Genomic DNA, 19224 nt, shown 5'->3' on the forward strand with positions numbered 1-19224 from the left:
CACTGATAAATTTTATGTTGGCTGAATATTAAATCAAGGAAAGAATCAAAAATTATCTCAAGAATAGGTAAAAGTATAATAATAAAGTACTTTGAATTCTGAATATAAAGTGGTATATTGCATTGAAACCAAATGTTTAACGTGTTGGGAGCAAAACTGTGGGAGGTTCCAGTTATAATCCAGTTTTCCAATAAGACAATGTTAACATTCATAACAAAGTGTTGGATGCTAAATGCTGGAGAAACTCAGCGGGTGTGGCAGCATCTATGGAGAGAAGGAATTGGCGACGTTTCGGGTTGAGACCCATTAAAAAGTGTCTGGGGAATTGTGTAGAATTTGAACTGCTTTACACACAAGTACAATCTCGGGGCAGATTTGCCTGTGGGAAGGAAGCTGCTAATATGAGGTGACTGGGTGGCAGTGCAGTTTGTCATGCTCATCTCGTGGGGTGGGGTAAATTAAATCTGGAATTAAAATCTGAAATAGCAAAGGCATTAGGATCTGAAACATTGTGTCTGTATTCTGTGATCAGTATTGCCAGTGCAGTCCTTGTCAGAATAAAGCACAGTGTTATTGAACTTGTAAAGATGTATGAGGTGAATGGACAATGTAGGGAAATCACGAACTAGAAGTTATGGGTTTATGGTGAGAAGGGAAAGATTTAATAGGGGTAACTGTTCAAGTCAAGTCAAGAGAGTTTATTGTCATGTGTCCCAGATAGGACAATGAAATTCTTGCTTGCAGCAGCACAACAGAATATTGTAGGCATAAATACAGAACAGATCAGTGTGTCCATATATCATAGAAAATATATATACACTTAAATAAACAGATAAAGTGCAATAGGCTGTTATAGTTCACACAAAAGATGGTGGGTATACTGCCAGAGGAAGTAGTTGAGATGGATACGATAACAATTAAAAAAAAAAAAACAGTTGTACAAAAGATTGTACAGAAAGTTGTACAGAAAATTCACTTGGGCCATCACCGACATCTCCCTACTGTTTCTGGACCTCACCGTCTCCATCACAGGAGACAGACAATTACTACAAACCTACTGACTCCCATTGCTATCTAGACTACACTTCTTCCCACCCTGCATCCAGTAAAGACTCTATCGTTTAGCAAGCTGACTGGGTTGGCTTTGAGAGGGAGGCAGTCTTCAGAAGGGATCCTCCCTGTTATAATGCAATACTCGAGCATATCGTGGTGCTGTCTGTTTGTGGGTGTTTACCAAATTACCAAATTCCAGTGTTTAATTGAAGGTTTGGTACTGTGTGGGCCGTTCCAAGTGATCCCAATTAAAGCTGTGTGTGTGTGTGTGCACACTTTCTGTGCAGGGTGTTATCTGCCTGAAGAGTTGCAAATTATAAATTGCAGCCTACCTCAACTCTGCACAGAAAACATCTTTGACTTTTACAATTGGTCTCTTTCTCTGGCAATCTACTGAGTACTGGTTTCAGGAGAATTTTTGAAGGATAGAACCAAAGGATTACACAACAATGAAGCATATTGTTTAGCCCAATGTACTGGGTAGCGAATTAAAGTTGTGTTTTGTAAAATATTTGTGCAAGGTGGAACGCCTTCAGAATTCTTCTCTTCTAAACCCCTCTACCGACTGCATGACCCCAGACTGGACCACCATGCTGCTCATTCCTTGTTCCAGGAAGGGAATTGTTCTTCTCTCATTTACTTGACCAAATCTTCTCCAAATTTCGAGTCTTTCTGTGAGGCCATTAAGTTAGTTGATTTGATTAAAACATGCAACATGGAAATAGTCCCTTCGGCCCACCGAGTCCATGCTGACCATCGATCAACCCATTCACGCTACACACTCACGGCCGTTTACGGAGGCCAATTAACCTACAAACCCGCACGTCATTGGGATGTGAAAGGAAACCCACACAGTCACAGGGAGAACTTGCAAACTCTACACAGGCAGTGTCCGAAATCAGGATCTCCCGACGCCGGAGCACCATCATCCGGCGAGAACGGCCTGGAACATCGGGCCTCCTTAAAGGCAACTGTGGAGGCCTTAATAGGCCCGACTATGGGTGGACATGGGACGGGGACTGGACACTGTGCCTTCCCTCATAATGGGAACCATTGTGGGGGGATGTTTTTATGTTTAAATGTCTTTATTATTGTTATGTTTGTATTCTTTCTTTATGTGCTGCATGGCAAGAAGCATTTCACTACACCTAGGTGTATGTGATCAATAACATTATTTATTATATTTATTATTATTGAACCCAGTCACTGGCGCTGTGAGACAGCAGCTGCACCACTGTGTTGCCACTGTGCAGTAAGTTTCTATTGATTTATTTTGGACACAAGTCGATTTGATGTATATCGGGTCAGGCCAGGATGATGGGATTGAAGGGATCTTATTGAATGGTGGAGCAGGGTCAAAGCATCATCTTACCTGCTCTCTCTCTCTCTGTCTTAAAGTGCTGGAGTAACTCAGCGGCTAGGTTTGCTTTTTGTGTTTTGCTCAAGATTCCAGCATCTGCAGTTCTTTGTGTCTTGTTCTTTAGAATTCTTACAGTGCCCTGCATAATGTTTGGGAGAAAGACCCATCATTTATTTATTTGCCTCTGTACTCCACAATTTGAGATTTGTAATAGAAAAAAATCACACGTGGTTAAAGTGCACATTGTCAGATTTTATTAAAGGCCATTTTTATACATTTGGTTTCACCATGTAGAAATTACAGCTGTGTTTATACACTCCCTCTTTTCCATGATAGACCTGCTCCTACTAGAACTAGGCAATCAGTGGGTCCTTACTCTGTACATTGTTGTAGGGAGAGTCTAACTTTCATAGTCTTTAAAGTTCTCTTCAAAGATAAAATTATCTCCAAAACCCAGATGGTCTTCTGGCCATCAGGAGACCTGCTGTCTAATGTCAGATGCATTCTCCCAGCATTGACGTGCAGTCAGTTGTATCACATCATGGGATAGGGGTTAAGTTACTAGGCGAGTTTCCAGATCTCCGGACTTTTGACCTAAAGACGTTAACTTGAATTTCACCATGGCAACTGTGGAGTTTGCGGTTTATTTTCTCATTTGAATTCAAAGTTCATAAAAATAGCCCATAATAGTGACTCAGAAACGATTCAATTATCATAAAATGTAATTTCCTTCTCACAGAGAGATCTGTCATCCAGTTTGCTCAAGAAATGGGTTGACGTAACAATAAACAAAACTAAGATGTTCCATTCTTCCATCCTGAATATATCCAATGTGCTCCGAGTTAGAATTTGTGTGAATACAGCCCTGCAAGAAAGGACATTGCTCCTTGACTCTGTGTGCTGACCAGAAGAGAATCTATTGTACTCGTATATGGTATGATTTGAGGCCATGCATGCAGAACAAGAATTTCACTGTGTCTCTGTACATGTCACAATAAACCATTGAAATGGGTGATCCCTTATTCTGATGCTGTGCCTCTTGGTTTGGGACATCAACACCAAGTGAAAGGTCCTCTTGGCATCCACCCTGTCAACTGGATCCCACATGTGTCAATAACATTGTCTCTCATTTTTCTGAACTCTAGTTAAAGCACCTCGGGTATTGGTTCAGTTGAGAGCACTGGGCAGTAACGAATGCGGAAGCAAAAAGGGAATTTCTCTGGTCTCCTGCAAGTAGCTACACCGTCCTTGCAATTCTAAATGAGTTGCTGTTCAAAACTTACTTTACAACTGTTTGTTTAATAACCTCACCTCCTCCAGGAACAGGAATGTTGGCCCACCCCACAGTAAACCAGCACTTATCTACACAGAGGAGCAGCTGATTGAGCTGCTGCCTCACAGCGTCAGAGACCCGGGTTCCATTCTAACTTTGGGTGCTGTCTGCACGTTCTCCCTATGACCAACTGTGTTTCCTCCGGGTGCTCCTGTTTCCACCCACATCCCAAAGACCTGCGGGTTTGTAGGTTGATTGATCTCTGTGAATTGCCTCCAGTGTGTAGAGAGTGGATGAGAAAGTAGGATAGCGTAGAACTAGTGGGAACGGGCAATTAATGGTCAGCAGGGACTCAGTGAGACAAGGGCTGCCACAGCCAGACATAAAAACTGCTTTTTTCCACGAGCAGTAGCTCTACTCAATAACCAAAAGACTGTAGCCTCCTTTTGCTCTGGTATTTTATTTCATTCACGTGTTTAAACTATAATGTTTTATTCTTAATGTTTTAATATTTTATGTTTTATTCTTAATTGTTACTGTATGTCGTGTTGTTACTTGCGAGCGGAGCACCAAAGCAAATTCCTTGTATGTGTACATACTTTGCCAACAAACTTATTCATTCATTCATCTCTAAACTATACTAAACTAAACCAGAGTTCTTTTCTCTTGTGCTGTTTAACAAAAATAGAACACATTAAAATTAATCAGAGAAACTAATAAAACAAGATCTAACATGCCTTCACTTTCTAAAAGGCCATCCTTGTGTGAACAGAACTAATGTCTTTACTTGGGTCAGTGTAGATGTTTTGACTGATTATGTTCCTGTGGCATGCTTGGCCACACTAAGAGCATTGTTTAAAAAAGCAAGCGGTTGCTGAGTAGCAGAAATTCAAGTACCCACTCCATTTATGGAAGGTGGAGGATGATTTGGCGATCCCGTTTTCACGATCGTAGGCAGCTCCACATTCCATTAGTTTTGGCCCACTCTGAACCACACTTCCTTGATGCAGCTGCTGTTACCCAGTGTGTCAGTTATAGATGCCCCTGTCTTCCAAGCAGGATGTGTAGGAAAGAACTGCAAATGCTGGTTTAAATTGGAGGTAGACACAAAATGCTGGAGTAACTCGGCGGGACAGGCATTATCTCTGGAGAGAAGAAATGGGTGACATTTTGGGTCGAGACCCTTCTTCATACTTATTCCAAGCAGGATCTGTGTGTGTGGGTTCACTCCAGAGGCTTGAGCCTGTAATCCAGATATGACATTCCATTGCAGCAATTCACTGTTAGAGATGCCAGCATTTAGAGGAGATATATTAAACGGAGGCCCTGTTAACCCTTAGACACAACCATGAACAATCCCACAACATTAATCTGAAGTAAAGGAGGGAAGTGACCTGTGCTGTATTTTTTCGCTTTCTAGCCTGATTTTATCCCTAAGGTAATATACCTAGAATATTAACAAAATGATTGCAATGTTTGTGGGAACTTGCTATGTACTAACTAGCTCCTATTCCCATTAAGACAACAAAATAGATTGTAAATGCTATAATCTGGAACAAAATGAAATACACTGAAAGAACTCAGCAGGTCAAGCAGCATCTCTATGGGCAAAGCACGTGAACAGTTCTTCCCCCAGGTTACAAATGGCCACCTTGTGTACAGCCCTTATAATTGGGAGATGCGCAAGATGGATTTGCTGGCTGCTGCAGGCATCTACTGCCATGTCGGAACTCTGTCACATTTCCGATTAGCAAGCTGTTCGGGTTGCGAACCCTTCACAGGATCGGAACCTGCCCTAGCCGTGAGAGGGCCCACATTGATTTTTCTGATCAAGACCCCGCACAGTCTCTGCAGCACGAGTTGTGATGCAGGGTCTCAACCCAAAACATTGACGTACTCCTTTTGCCTCCACAGCTGCTGCTAGGCCCACAGTTCTTCCAGCATGATGTCTTTGTTCCTATTTCCATCAGTATGATTCAAAGCTATTTGGATGATGATAAATGATTTGGGACATCAGACTGGGGAGTGTGAAAGAAATGTAAGCTTTAGTTGCTTTAGTTACTGTGTGGTAGTTGTGTGAAACAGTGGAATTAAACAGGAGGAGCAGAGTACTGTGGTTGTACACTTCTGGGACAAGGTGGTTGTAGGGATGTCATGGTTCGGATGAAGGATGGGGTGCCGTTAATGAGACTTGCTGTCACTTCACTGTTGTCTTTGAACAGCCCTGAAGGAGATCCATCAAACCCTGGGGAAATCCATGCAGTTGTACTGCTCCGGAGAATGGACCTTTGGCGAGTTGCCTGCAGGCACTGTGAATCTCGACCATTTACTGGCAGCCTCTCCATCACATCACCCTCCCCTTCTCCAGAACCGAGGATTCACAGGTATGAACATGCTAGCTATGAAAAGCAGGAAAAGCCAACAGTGTTTATTTGTCAAACGTAGCGATAATGGAACAATGAACATCTTACTTGCACCAACCTAACAGGACCGTAAATGCAATGCATGTAAAATAATATCGTTTATTAAAACTTCAATACATTAATAGCCATAGTGCAGAAAAACGAAAAGTTTAGTGCAACTAAAGACAGTCCAGAGAAGTTCATAGTTGCTGGGGTTAGTGTTGTGAGCATTCGTGAGCCTGGTGTTTGCTGGGTGGAAGCTGTTCTCAATCTTGGTGGTCATGGAGACATGGCCAGAGTGATGTGGGTCCTTGATGATGTTGGCTTTCGTTTTGAGGCAGCACCTCCTGTAGATCCCTTCCATGGTGGGAGGTCAGTAACTGTGGGACTGGGCAGTGTCTATCACTCAGTAATCTCCATCTTTCCTGGGAGTTCATTGAACACTCTCATTCAAGCCAAATCCTCTCATTCTTTGAAGGAAGTGGAGACATTGATGGGCATTAATTGTGATTGCATCTGGACCGGGCCCAGGACAGATGTTGAGAGATATGCATGCCCAGGTTGGCAGCTTGCCATAAACACAATTGTGAATCCTAACCTCACAATATTCGCACCCTCAACTCCGTATGAGGACAATAAAATGTCCCGTTGATCTTGGGTTGGGTTTGGAGAGCAAATTATCTTTGAAAGTCCTCTCTGATCCCCACCTGCAGACAATGTTTTGGGAAGGTGTCCTTCCTTAACAGCATGTGTTGTATACCTGCATCTCGAGACTGGCAGCGGTCCAAGAAAGCAGTTCACCACCACCACCTCGAGGCAATTGGACATGGTCTATTAACTGCTGGTTCAAGCCTGCAAGGCCCTCGTCCCTTGAATAATTCAAAAGAGAAAAAACTCAGGGAGATCCTGCCATCCCTGAATTCCTTGTTTTACTTGGTGTTTGTGCAAGGTGGTATGGGTGTCATCCTCGCTGCTGGAGACCAGCAGATTGGGATGATTGCGTAGACTGTTGCAGAGGTCCTCCATTCTCTGGGGAAAGAGGCATTTACCTCAACTTCTAACCGAGCACTGGCCTTAAACAACTGAATGTGGAGGTCCGCTGCTCTTCTTGACCTAATGGAGCAATCCGTGAATTAAGGCAGTCAGTTTATTCCCTTCGCCATCAGATAGTCTCTGATGAAATGACCAAAGCTGTGAACCATAGACTCCTTTGTCCAAGTTCAAATTGCCCTTTCTTCTGCTTGCAAATGTGCCCTTCTTTGTTACAGATCGACTGTTCTACATTTATACTTCAGGAACAACGGGAATGCCGAAGGCAGCCATTGTTGTCCATAGCAGGTAAGGACCAGTGTGCCATGAACGTCAATGGCCATTTACCCCATTGGACTCGCCCCATGGTGTTCCATCTCACTCAATCTAATATCCACTCCCATCTGAACATTAGTAATATCTTAGACAATGTACTTAAAATATTTAAGTGGAAAGATTTTTCTGAATCACAACACAGTTACAACACATCCCAAACGTCACCTATCCAGATCTCCAGATATAAACATAGAAAATAGGTGCAGGAGTAGGCTATTCGGCCCTTCGAGCCTGCACCACCATTCGATATGATCATGGCTGATCATCCAACTCAGTATCCCATCCCTGCCTACTCTCCATACCCCCTGATCCCTTTAGCCACAAGGGCCACATCTAACTCCCTCTTAAATATACCCAATGAACTGGCCTCAACTACCTTCTGTGGCAGATATGCTGCTTGACCCGCTGAGTTACTCCAGCATTTTGTGTCTACAACAGAATTGATGTTTGGAATGACCTGTCGAACGAGTTTGTGCTCCGTGTTGCTCAGTTGATTAAAAATGTTCTGGATTTCCTTTCTTGTCTTCTCCCGTTCATCCCTTCACTCTTCCTCTTCTGACAGGGAGAACAGATGAGTCAAACCTGAGTCATTGTCAGCTGTTAGTGCTTCCATCCCCTTTCCCAGCTCTCCGGGTAACGTGCCCGTCTCACAACAGGAGGCACCTTCTCTGACGGTGAGAGAAATCTCTAACGGTTGCTGAGGAGTCAGGAGAGAGTCCTAAATGTAGCTACATAAAGAGGTTTGACACACTCTGGCATTGCTGAGTTACTCAGCCAACTGTTGACTTGAAGATCTGCGCCAGTTCCCACCTGCTGTCTCGTCACTTTGGGAACTGATAATAACAACACCTTTTATTTAAACACTGCCTGTAACATAATGAAATATCTCAAAGCTTTTCAGATGAATGTTACAAAGTCATTGAGGAACAAGCTCGTTGGTCCCCACTGACCATCAAGCACCCACGTTCATCGTAATCCTAATATAAACCATTTGTCCCATGTTCCCGTCAACTTCCCCCAGATTCTACCAACCACCCATAGAGTAAGTTCATTCTACAGTGGCCAATTAATGGGCAGTACAGTGGTGCGGCTGTAGAGCTGCAACCTCAGCGCCAAAGACTCGGTTCGAACCTGACCTCTGGTGCTGTGTATGTGGAGTTTGCATGCTTCCCCTGTTACTGTGTGTTTGACCGGGTACATGGGTTTCCTCCCGCATCTCAAAGACGTGCGGGTTTGTACGTTAATTGACCTCTGTAAATTGTGCCTCTTGTGTGGGATCAATGTGGATTAGAAAGTGGGATAACATTGACCTAATGTGAATGAGTGATCGATGGTTGCCGTGGACACGGAGGGCCTGTTTCCGTGCTGTATCTCTAAACTAAATTAAACTTACCAACTGGCACACTTTAGGGTTATGGCAGGAAACCAGAGCACCTGGAGGAACCCCATGTGGTCACGGAGCATGTGCAAACGCCACACAGACAGCACAGCTCAAACAACGTCTGATTCCAAGCTGCATGCAGATACAAAAGCGGGTGGCCCAGAGATCATAATCATCATGATCATACTTTATTAGCCAAGTATGTTTCGCAACATACGAGCAATTTGATTTGCCATACTGTCATACCAATAAAAAGCAACAAAACACTCAAAATACATTTTAACATAAACATCCACCACAGTGACTCCTCCACCTTCCTCACTGTGATGGAAGGTGAAAAAGAACTTCATTCTCTTCCCTTCAGAAAGATGTGTTATAAGGAAGAAGGCTCAGAGTGAAGTCCAGAGCTTGGGTTTTGAGCAAAGGCCATCTGTGAATGACTGAGTGGCTAAATACAGGTATGAATAAGAGGCAGAAATAGAGCGACACAATTTGGAGGCTAGACAATATTGTGAAAGGGGGAAATTAGGCCATGGAGGGATTTGAAAGAAGAATAAATGCAAATTTTGAAATTAAGACATTGGTTAAGTAGGAACAATTGTTGTAAGCCAATGATGGATGAATGGAATGGTGAGAGTTGGAACAAAGATTTAGAAGATCCTGAATTTCATTGAGCATAGAACAAGGAAAGCCGAATGGTGTGGATGATGCTCTCAGCAGCAGGTAAGCTCAGCCAGAGATAGACACAAAACGGTCGAGACCCAAAACGCCACCCATTCCTTCTCTCCAGAGATGCTGCCCGTCCCGCTGAGTTACTCCAGCTTTTTGTGACTATCTTCGGGTTTAAACCAGCATCTGCAGTTCCTTCCTACACACAAAGATAGAATTGGGTGAGAGAATTGTATGGAGGTAAAAGCTGGTGGACTTACTAATGCGGAGAATAAATGGTCTCAAACTCATCGCCGCTTTAAACATGACTTTGCCTGTGATCAGATGTCAGGAAAAGGGATAAGGTTGATGGTGAAGGAGCACAATAAGTTAACAAAATGCATTATGGCTGAATTTCCTCAGGGATTGGGGGAGGGGGTTAACAGAATCTGTTGTACCTCTTTATTTGTACAACACTGAGTTACTGAAAAGGGGGTGAATTGAAGGAACATAGAACAGTACAGCACAGGAACAGGCCATTCGGCCCACATGGTCTGTGCCAACCACAAGGCTATTTTAAACTAATCCCATCTGTCTGCTCATGGTCTCGATACCTCCATCCCCTGCCTCTTAACATTTGCTATCGTATTTGCTTCCACCACCTCTCCTACCATTGCATTCCAGGTACCAATCATGCTCTATATTTAAAAAAACTTGCCTCGCAAATCGCCTTTAAACCTTCTTGCTCCCACCTCAAACCTATGCCCTTCAATTTTTGACATTTCCACCCTGGGAGAAAGACTCCATCTGCCCCTGATTTGCCCCTCGACCTCCAAAACTCCAGAGAAAACAATCCCACCTGGAGCTCCTGTCATGGAATAGGATTAGCCTCGAGGCCGCTGCGCTTAAAATGGAGCTAGTTTTTCCACAGGGCTGTTCTGCACATACAGCAGCAGGACACAACAAGTTACAGGGTTATATCCCATCGTTCAGGTGCCTGAAAAAAATGAGGTGCTCCTGTTTTTACCCTTCATCTGTGGGAGCAGCTGCCCAGAGTTGCCATTCCAGGGATCAGCTGCCCAAAGTTGTGGTTCCCACACCATTTGGCACGGCCACTTGCCTTTTTATTTATAGACCTTGACATCGAGAGCCAGCAAACTGCTCACAGACAGGCACGTCCTTAAAGCTGCCACTTTCTGCAACATAACCTTTGCCTCGGAAAAGCTGCCAATATAATCAAAGAGTTGTCCCACTCCAGTCATCCCGCCGTCTCTCTGCTCCTGTTCAGCAGAAGGTAGAGAGAGACAAAAAGACAATGTGCTGGAGTAACTGCTGGTCAGGCAGTATCTGTGGAGAAGGTACACAAAATTGCTGGGGAAACTCAGCGGGTGCAGCAGCATCTATGGAGCGAAGGAAATAGGCGACGTTTCGGGCCGAAACCCTTGAACTTGGACAGGTGACATTTTGGATCGGAATCCTTCCTCAGAAGAAGGGTCCCAACTCAACCGGCTGAGTTACCCCAGCGTTTGTATATTTTGTTCTCCTTGTAACTAATAATGGGCTCATGTTTTCTCTTCTGAGGCTGACACATAATATGAGCTCTTGATCATTCCCTAGTCTTGGCATGGCTCTAATGACCAACCTGATGGGTGGAGATTATTCTGAAAGATCTTGCATTTGCGGTTGAATGATGTGCGTAATGTTCCCTCTCCAGGTACTACCGGATGGCAGCTTTGGTTTACTATGGTTACCGGATGTGCGCCGATGACATTGTCTATGACTGTTTGCCTCTCTATCACTCTGCAGGTAATCTGGCTGGGAGTTGTGGGCTGGATTAGCGTACACAAATGAAATGTTTTTCAGCCATTGACCAAGCTTTGGGCTCCCACTACAGCTTTCTCTATCTACGCCACCTCCCCATTTCCAACAGAAATCACTCTCTCAATTACAAATGTTTGCCTTCAGTGGGGTAAAAATCCATCGTGACAACTTGTAGTGATTTTAACATGGATTGGTTCAGTACGTTTTGATGCAGGAATCTTGAGCAAGACACAAAGTCCTGGAGGAACCCACTGTTTCCCCAACCCCAACCCCAACCAGTCATGCTGTTCCTTCTCTGTGTGCTTTCCCCCAGCCCCGGGTCCTCTTTCTTTTTATCCCCCCCCCCCCCCGCATCTTCCCTTCCGTCTATATGCCACCCTCCAGCTTTACACTCCACTTCTCATCTCTCCGTATCTGACACCATTTTGTTTCCTAGGCTTTGTCCTCCCCCCAGTTTTCTCCCCAATTCCGATCATTCTGACAATCTGAAACATCACCTCTTGTTTGATCCCTGACCCACTGAGTTCCTCCAGCACTGTCTCGTGCTCAAGTGTTCAGTTCTGATGCTTCAACCATTATAGACAAAAGGTGCAGGAGTAGGCCATTTGGCCCTTCGAGCCAGCGCTGCCATTCAATGTGATCATGGCTGATCATCCCCAATCAGTACCCCGTTCCTGCCTTCTCCCCATATCCCCTGACTCCGCTATCTTTAAGAGCCCTATCTAGCTCTCTCTTGAAAGTATCCAGAGAACCGGCCTCCACCGCCCTCTGAGGCAGGGAATTCCACATTCTGAGCAGAGCCTAGCTTAATGCATCAGCAAATCTATTTTGACCGTATTTAATTTACCTATCCACCGATTTTGTTGGTTGGAATCAGACGGAACTCTTTGGAGACTGAATTGCAAAGTCACTCATTTGAGTGCTTTCTTTTCCAGGGAATATTGTGGGGATAGGTCAATGCCTTTTACATGGACTGACTGTTGTAATCAGGAAAAAATTCTCTGCCTCTCGCTTTTGGGATGACTGCATCAAGTACAGGTGCACGGTGAGTCAGCTGAAGAATTCATTGGTTTTCAATCTGTTACCTTCCCATTTGACCCTCGTCTAACACAATAAATACACACACTGAAACAGCTGTAAAGTATCCGCAGCCATCTCTATTCTTAAGAAAGCAATCCTGGTTATTTTTTGTAATATTTCTGTCTGATCTGGAGAATCAGCTTCGTTAACAACTAACTGGGGATAAGGGATAATGGTAGATCCCGAAAGACTTCCTCTTAAGTACCACCTCCACCCTGGAGAAACCCCTGGTGATACTAATACCCTTCTGGGCTCCAATTTCATGTTCGGATACCCAAGAATGTACAGGGCCAGCACAGTGTTCTATAGAGATTGTTATCCATATGAATAACCCTTGTGTTTTATAACATAGAACGGTACCCTGCATATCAATGTGCTGATCTAAAAGCCTCTTAAATGCCACTATCATATCTGCCTCCACCACCACCCCTGGCAGCTTGTTCCAGGCACTCACCACCCTCTGTGCAAAAAAAACAAGCTTGCCCCACACATCTCCCCACTTTGCCCCTCTCACCTTAAACCTCTTGATATTTCCCGAAACCTAAAACACACTGACATTACCCAGGGTTTCTAGAAGATCTGTTTTCTGAAATTGATTGCTTCTTTGTAATTTTCCAGCAACGACTATTGTTTCAATCCCTAACTATTTAAGTTTTGCCCAAGGTCAGAGGCTGTGATTCATATTTGCTTCTGCAGATTATCCAGTATATTGGGGAGATTTGCCGCTACCTCCTCAGCCAGCCCCAGCGCAGCGTCGAGAGGGAGCACTGTGTCCGCATGGCCCTGGGAAACGGCCTGCGCCCATCCATCTGGGAGGACTTCACCTCCCGCTTCCAGATCCCGCAGATAGCCGAGTTTTACGGGGCCACGGAATGCAACTGCAGCCTGGGCAACTTCGACAACAAGGTACTGCACGTGAATAGCGCCATGTCAGCAGAATGAACGGTGGCTAATTAATATCCGCAGAACAGCATTGCACTGGGACAGGCTCTCCGTCCCACAATATCCGTGCAGAACAGGACGCCAAGTGAAACTAATCTCTGATGCACGTGCTCAATATGCTTCTACTCCCCACATATCCATGCACCTATCGTTAATACACCTCTCATGTCTGCCTCCACCACCTCCCCTAACAGTGTGTTCCAGGCGCTCTGCACCCTCTGTGTAAATGTTATTAAATGGTCCCACCCATCTTCTTTAAACTTTGTCTCTCTCGCCTTTAAAGCTTTGCCTTTTTATCCTTGACGTTTACTCCCTGTAGAAAAAAGGTTCTAATTATCTACCCTAACTATTGCCTTTCATATTTCCTCAACTTCCAATGTTCCAGAGAAACCAATCCAAGTTTGCCTGACCTCTCCTGATGGGTAATCCTTTCTAAACATGGGAAACATCTCTTGCATTCCCTCCAAGCCCTGCACTCCATTTCTTAGATAGATCCAATACATGAAACAGAAAAATAGGTGCAGGCAGTGGCGGACTGGGTCTAAAAATATTGGTTGCCAGGAGACAAAGGGGGCCCAGTTCATCAGGGGCCCACTTGATATAGGGGGCCCACTTCATCAGGGGCCCACTTGATATAGGGGGCCCACTTCATCAGGGGCCCACTTGCCATCGAGCAAGCTGACACCCTGGCCAGTCCGCCACTGGGTGCAGGAGTAGGCCATTTGGCCTTTTGAGCCAGCACCATGATTCAATATGAACATGGCAGAGTCCTTTCATTCTGCCCTATTTCTATGTATTTTTCTGTCTCAAATATTCATCGACCTTTGCCTTCAAGGTTCCACTATCCCTAACCACTTCGTAAAGCTAAAGATGTTTCCCCTTGCTTCCCACCTTCCTGATGGGTATTTAATACAGATGATTCTCCCATCATCACTGACTCCCCAACAAGTACAAATAGTCTTTCCCTCACTCCAGTGGGAATGGTGCGGGAGTTCCACATCTCTCTGTATATCATTGCTTCCTCAACCACCATCGACTGACTCGATTAGTTACTATGTTACTGTTTATGAGTGCTTGATCCAGGTTCTTTGGCTGACATTTTCCCACTTCAATTTTAGCTGATCCTTCAATGTTAATTTTTGCAACAATCCGATGCTTTGTCTTTTCCCACTGCTGCTCTTCTGTGCAAAGAAATACCTGGGGGTCTCCCAACTGTACTTCCACCACATAGACCTTTACACAGCACAGCAACCGGCCCTTCAGCCCACAATGTCTGAGCTGGACATGATGCCAGGAAAAAATAATTTCCTCTGCTTGCATGTAATCCATCTCCCTCCATTCCCTGCATGTCCATGTGCCTATCTAAATGCCTCTTAAACGTGACTATTGTATCTGCCCCCACCACCACCACCCCTGCAGCACATTTCAGGCACCTACCACTCTCTGTGTTGGGGGGGTGGGAAAAACATCTCACTTAAACATTGTACCTCTCACTGTAGAGCTCTGCCCACTAATTTTTTACATTTGCACCCTGGGAGAAAAAGGCTTACTGATGCATAGCAGCTATTGAGGTTATTCCTAAATCAGTTTTGGCCTCTTACGTATTGCATCTTCTTATTGCTCAATCATTGACACCTGGGGCTTCACTTGCACATGCTGTTAGACTTACAAGTTCCTCCTTAAACCTCTCCACTTTCCTCCTTTTAAGGCACTCGATTAAACCTTGACCTTGATCGTTTGAACACGCCTCCTTTTTGCTTAATGTATGTTTTAATCTGCAATGAGAAATCTGCACAGAATTTAGAATTGTTGCTTATGTCTGTGATTTTAAACTCTTGAACGAGTACCTGTAATGTTTGGCTGTGCTAAAGACACTAAGCAAATGCGTGTTATTGTAAATAAATGCGTCAGGCAGCCAACCTTGGCCAGACTCTGGTTCAGTTTTCTCATGATATGAAGAGGATTGGGCGTTGCCTTGAAACATTGCAACAAAATGATAAGATGCTGTATATATGTGTGAATATTTTTGTTGTTGGTGCCAAGTAGCGTAATTGTTGGACTACACAAGATAATTCTCTGTAAGCACATATTACTGGGAAATTTAGTCACAAACACATTTGAACAGGAAACCTGAAATCTGTTAGAAAAAATATATATACAAAGTTTTGGAGTAACACCACAGGTCAGGCAGCATCTTTGGAGAACATCAATAGGTGACATAATGGGTCGGGACCCTTCTTTGTACTGAATGGGTCTGAAGAAGGGTGCCGACCCTAAACAACACCTATCCATGTTCTCCAGTGATGCTGTGTGACCTGCTGAATTACTCCAGCACTTTGTGACCTTGTATTGTAAACCAGCATCTGCAGTTCCTTGTTTCTCCTCTCTGGAAATTTGTTAAGTTTAGGTTTATTATTGTCACATGTACTGAGTTACAGTGAAATACTTTGTTTTGCAGGCTATGCAATCAGGTTAGATGACACCATACATACAATAAAGTCGACCTCAAGTACAATAGGGGAAGATACAGGGTGCAGAATATAGTTCTCTACATTGTAGTGCTACAGTTCCAGAGACAAAGTCCAATATCCACAATGGGGTAGAGGTGCATGGGACAGTACCTGTAGCTAGTAAACCTTTGGGAGCTTGTTGGCAATGAGTCGTAGGCCACCCTCGGTCATGACTGTCCGTGGGTGATGCATCATAGTTGTTGGCTGCTTGCTCCAAGCCTCAGCTAGAGCAGCGTCGCTTGTGCCTGAAGAGACCAATGCGGGAGTGACAGTCTCTGTCTCAATGGTCACATTTGTGTGTGGTTTGTCTGTGGTTTGTTGAAGTTGCTGCGCTCCTTTCTGCGTGCCCGCTTGTCTGCCTCTGCGTTCAACAGTTTCTCTTCCCCCGTTTTGAGATGTTGGTTCAGGGTACATCTCCACCTCGTGCGGTCAGCTGCAAGGCTCTCCAAGGACTCCACATCGATGTCGAGCGCATTCATATGTCTCTTGCAGACATCCTTGTAACGCAGCTGGGGGCGGCCGATGGTTCTCCTCCCAGACGTCAGCTCTCCATAGAGGACGTCTTTTGGAATACGGCCATCCTCCATGTGGTGGACATGGCCCAGCCACCGCAGTCTGCGCTGCCTGAGTAGAGTGTACACACTGGGAAGGCCAGCGCGAGACAGGATCTCGGCATTGGACACTCTGTCTTGCCAGGATATGCCCAGGATACGGCTGTTGCAATTCCAAGCCGTGGTCAATGGGGGTGGTTCTGTGGTTCTGGGGGCGGAGTTGGATTCATGGGAGGTGGTCTTGCAGGGGAGGATGCTCCTCAAACTGCGGAGCATCCTGGACAATACAGCTCACCCCCTCCATGCCACCCTGGTCAACCTGAGGAGTACCTTCAGCAACAGACTGGGTCCACCAAGATGCAGCACAGATCACCACAGGAGATCCTTGTTCAAACTGTACAACTCCTCTCCCTTCTGTTGTTTGTACAGACTAACTCCCTATTCTCACCCACCCCCCCCCCCCCCCCCCTCAATCTTTGCACATCCAGAATCCTCGACTTTCCACTCATCATTTTAATTTAACTTTAATTTAATGTTTCGTGTATTTGTTGTGCTTTATGACTGTTGACGGCCAATTTCCCTCCGGGGATGAATAAAGTTGTATCGCATGTTAATCAATGTTCCTTATTTTTTCTTTGTAGATTGGTGCGTGTGGTTTTAATAGCCGCATTCTTCCGTTTGTCTACCCGATTCGATTGGTTAAGGTGGATGAGGACACGATGGAGTTGATTCGGAATTCCAAAGGTGTCTGCATTCCCTGTCAACCAGGTATTCCCGCACCCATTGGTAAACTGGCGACAAGCCATTTCACATTCTCCTGGACTTAAGGCAATTTATGATTCTATCTTTAGTTTAGTTTAGAGATACAGCGTGGTAGCAGGCCCTTCGGCCCACCGGGTCCGCGTAGGATAGTGTTAATAGGATAATAACACTAACCCACACACGCTAGGGACCATTTTTACATTTACTGAGTCAATTAACCTACATGCCTGTATGTCTTTGGAGTGCGGGAGGAAAGCGAAGATCTCGGAGAAAACCCACGGGGAGAACGTACAAACTCCGTACAGACAGCACCCGTAGTCGGGATCGAACCCGGGTCTCCGGCGCTGCATTCGCTGTAAGGCAGCAACTCTACCGCTGCGCCACCGTACCGCACTGCCACCGTGCTGCCCTTTTTTGTGTTTAAAAGGGAAAATCAGTTCTGTATTATTAACTGCGAGCAGAGAGGGTTTGAGTTAGGGATCAGTTTCCAACTGCGCATTAACCAGCCAGAGTTTGTGCGTGAATGTGCCCCGTCTGTTTCCTGGTGAATGTTAAACATTGTGGGGGTTTAGCTGTTCTGTGTTGACTCTATTCTTTTTCCCGTCTAGGGGAGCCGGGGCAGCTGGTGGGGCGTATTGTCCAAAATGACCCCCTCCGGAGGTTTGATGGATATGTAAACAATTCAGCGACAACGCATAAGATCGCAAACGATGTGTTCAAGAAAGGAGACATGGCCTATCTTTCAGGTAAGGGCTGGATGGAATGGGTGAATTTGGATATCCACGAACATATCAGTTTTCAAGAGAGAGTTGGATTTAGCTCTTAGGGCTAACGGAATCAGGGGATATGGGGACAAAGCAGGAACGAGGTACAGATTTTGAATGATCAGCCATCTGGCTCCTGCACCTATTTTCTATGTTTCTATTGCCAACCCGGGAGTTGAGCAGGTTGCCACTTAGTGCTTCACAGTTCCCTCAACCGTTACCATTGGCGCAGTGGTAGAGCTGCTGGCTTGCAGCATTGGAGACCCGGGTTCGATACCGACTCCGGGTGCTGCCTGTGTGGAGTTTGCATGTTCTCACTGTGACCGTAAGGGTTTCTTCGGGGTGCTCCAGTTTCCTCCTATATCCCAAAGTGTGGTTTTGCAGGTTAATGGGTCTGCAAATTGCCCCTGGTGTGTAGGGAGTACATGTGATAGAGAGATAACATAGAACTAGTGTGAACGAGAGATCGATGGTCAGCGTGGACTCGGTGGGCCGAAGGACCTGTTTTCATGCTGTGTTTTTCAGTCAATTTACTCGTTCCTCAAATCGTGGCATTCAAATCAAGATGTGGCACTCAGGAATATCTTAAGGATGAAAAAGAGTTTTAAAAAATTCGTCAACTGCAGGGACTGAGGGTTATTTGTGTCACCCTTACAATCCAGTCTGGCCTAGATTTAAGCCAAGCTTGACGTGACATCAAATGAAGTTACATTGGATAAGTTTCATGATATTTCAGCCACGTCCTAAAGCAAAGAAATCAATACATGCATTAATATTCATTGCACTGCTTCTGGGCTTTGCAATTTTATTGCTTTACACCAATAATCTATTGTAATGTAGGATATATCAACCAGTTCATACACTGCCCGTTCCCACTAACTAGTGCCCAGAGGCATGGGTTGAGGGTAAACATTGGCTAGCATGCCATCTTGCATGCATACTCCCCTTCTCAGCTCTCCCTCAGCCTTCTGGCTCTTCCTTTCATCTTTCCGCCCCCCCCACCCTGCATCAGTCTGAAGAAGGGTTTCGGCCCGAAACGTTGCCCATTTCCTTCGCTCCATAGATGCTGCCGCACCCGCTGAGTTTCTCCAGCATTATTGTCTGCCATCTTTACTCTTCTGTTTTTGTGAAAGGTTTGCTTTGGGACTTTTTACATATGCACAAGGGTACAAACAGATCCTCAATTTAACATTTCAACCAGAAGGTGGCACCTTTGACTGTTTTTTCCCTCCCTCAACAATGCAGTGAGGTATCCGCCAGCTTGAACTAGAGTGAGAGGACTTTCCGCTCCCGTACCTGCCAGTGTATTTGT

At 45.0% G+C, this 19224-nt stretch overlaps 1 protein-coding gene across 2 annotated transcripts in view; it reads left to right on the plus strand.

The window, feature by feature from the left end:
- LOC116990774 (long-chain fatty acid transport protein 4-like) overlaps positions 1-19224 on the plus strand; it is a 45430-nt gene that overhangs the window by 23475 nt on the left and 2731 nt on the right. For both annotated transcript variants that reach the window (XM_033048727.1, XM_033048728.1), the window contains exons 4-10: positions 5909-6070; positions 7357-7426; positions 11197-11288; positions 12239-12348; positions 13080-13289; positions 17028-17154; positions 17757-17894. In XM_033048727.1, coding sequence (XP_032904618.1) covers positions 5909-6070; positions 7357-7426; positions 11197-11288; positions 12239-12348; positions 13080-13289; positions 17028-17154; positions 17757-17894 — 909 coding nt within the window. The remainder of the gene's footprint in view (positions 1-5908; positions 6071-7356; positions 7427-11196; positions 11289-12238; positions 12349-13079; positions 13290-17027; positions 17155-17756; positions 17895-19224) is intronic.

This window comes from Amblyraja radiata, chromosome 32 (genome assembly GCF_010909765.2).
Source record: "Amblyraja radiata isolate CabotCenter1 chromosome 32, sAmbRad1.1.pri, whole genome shotgun sequence".
NCBI classification, from domain to species: domain Eukaryota; kingdom Metazoa; phylum Chordata; class Chondrichthyes; order Rajiformes; family Rajidae; genus Amblyraja; species Amblyraja radiata.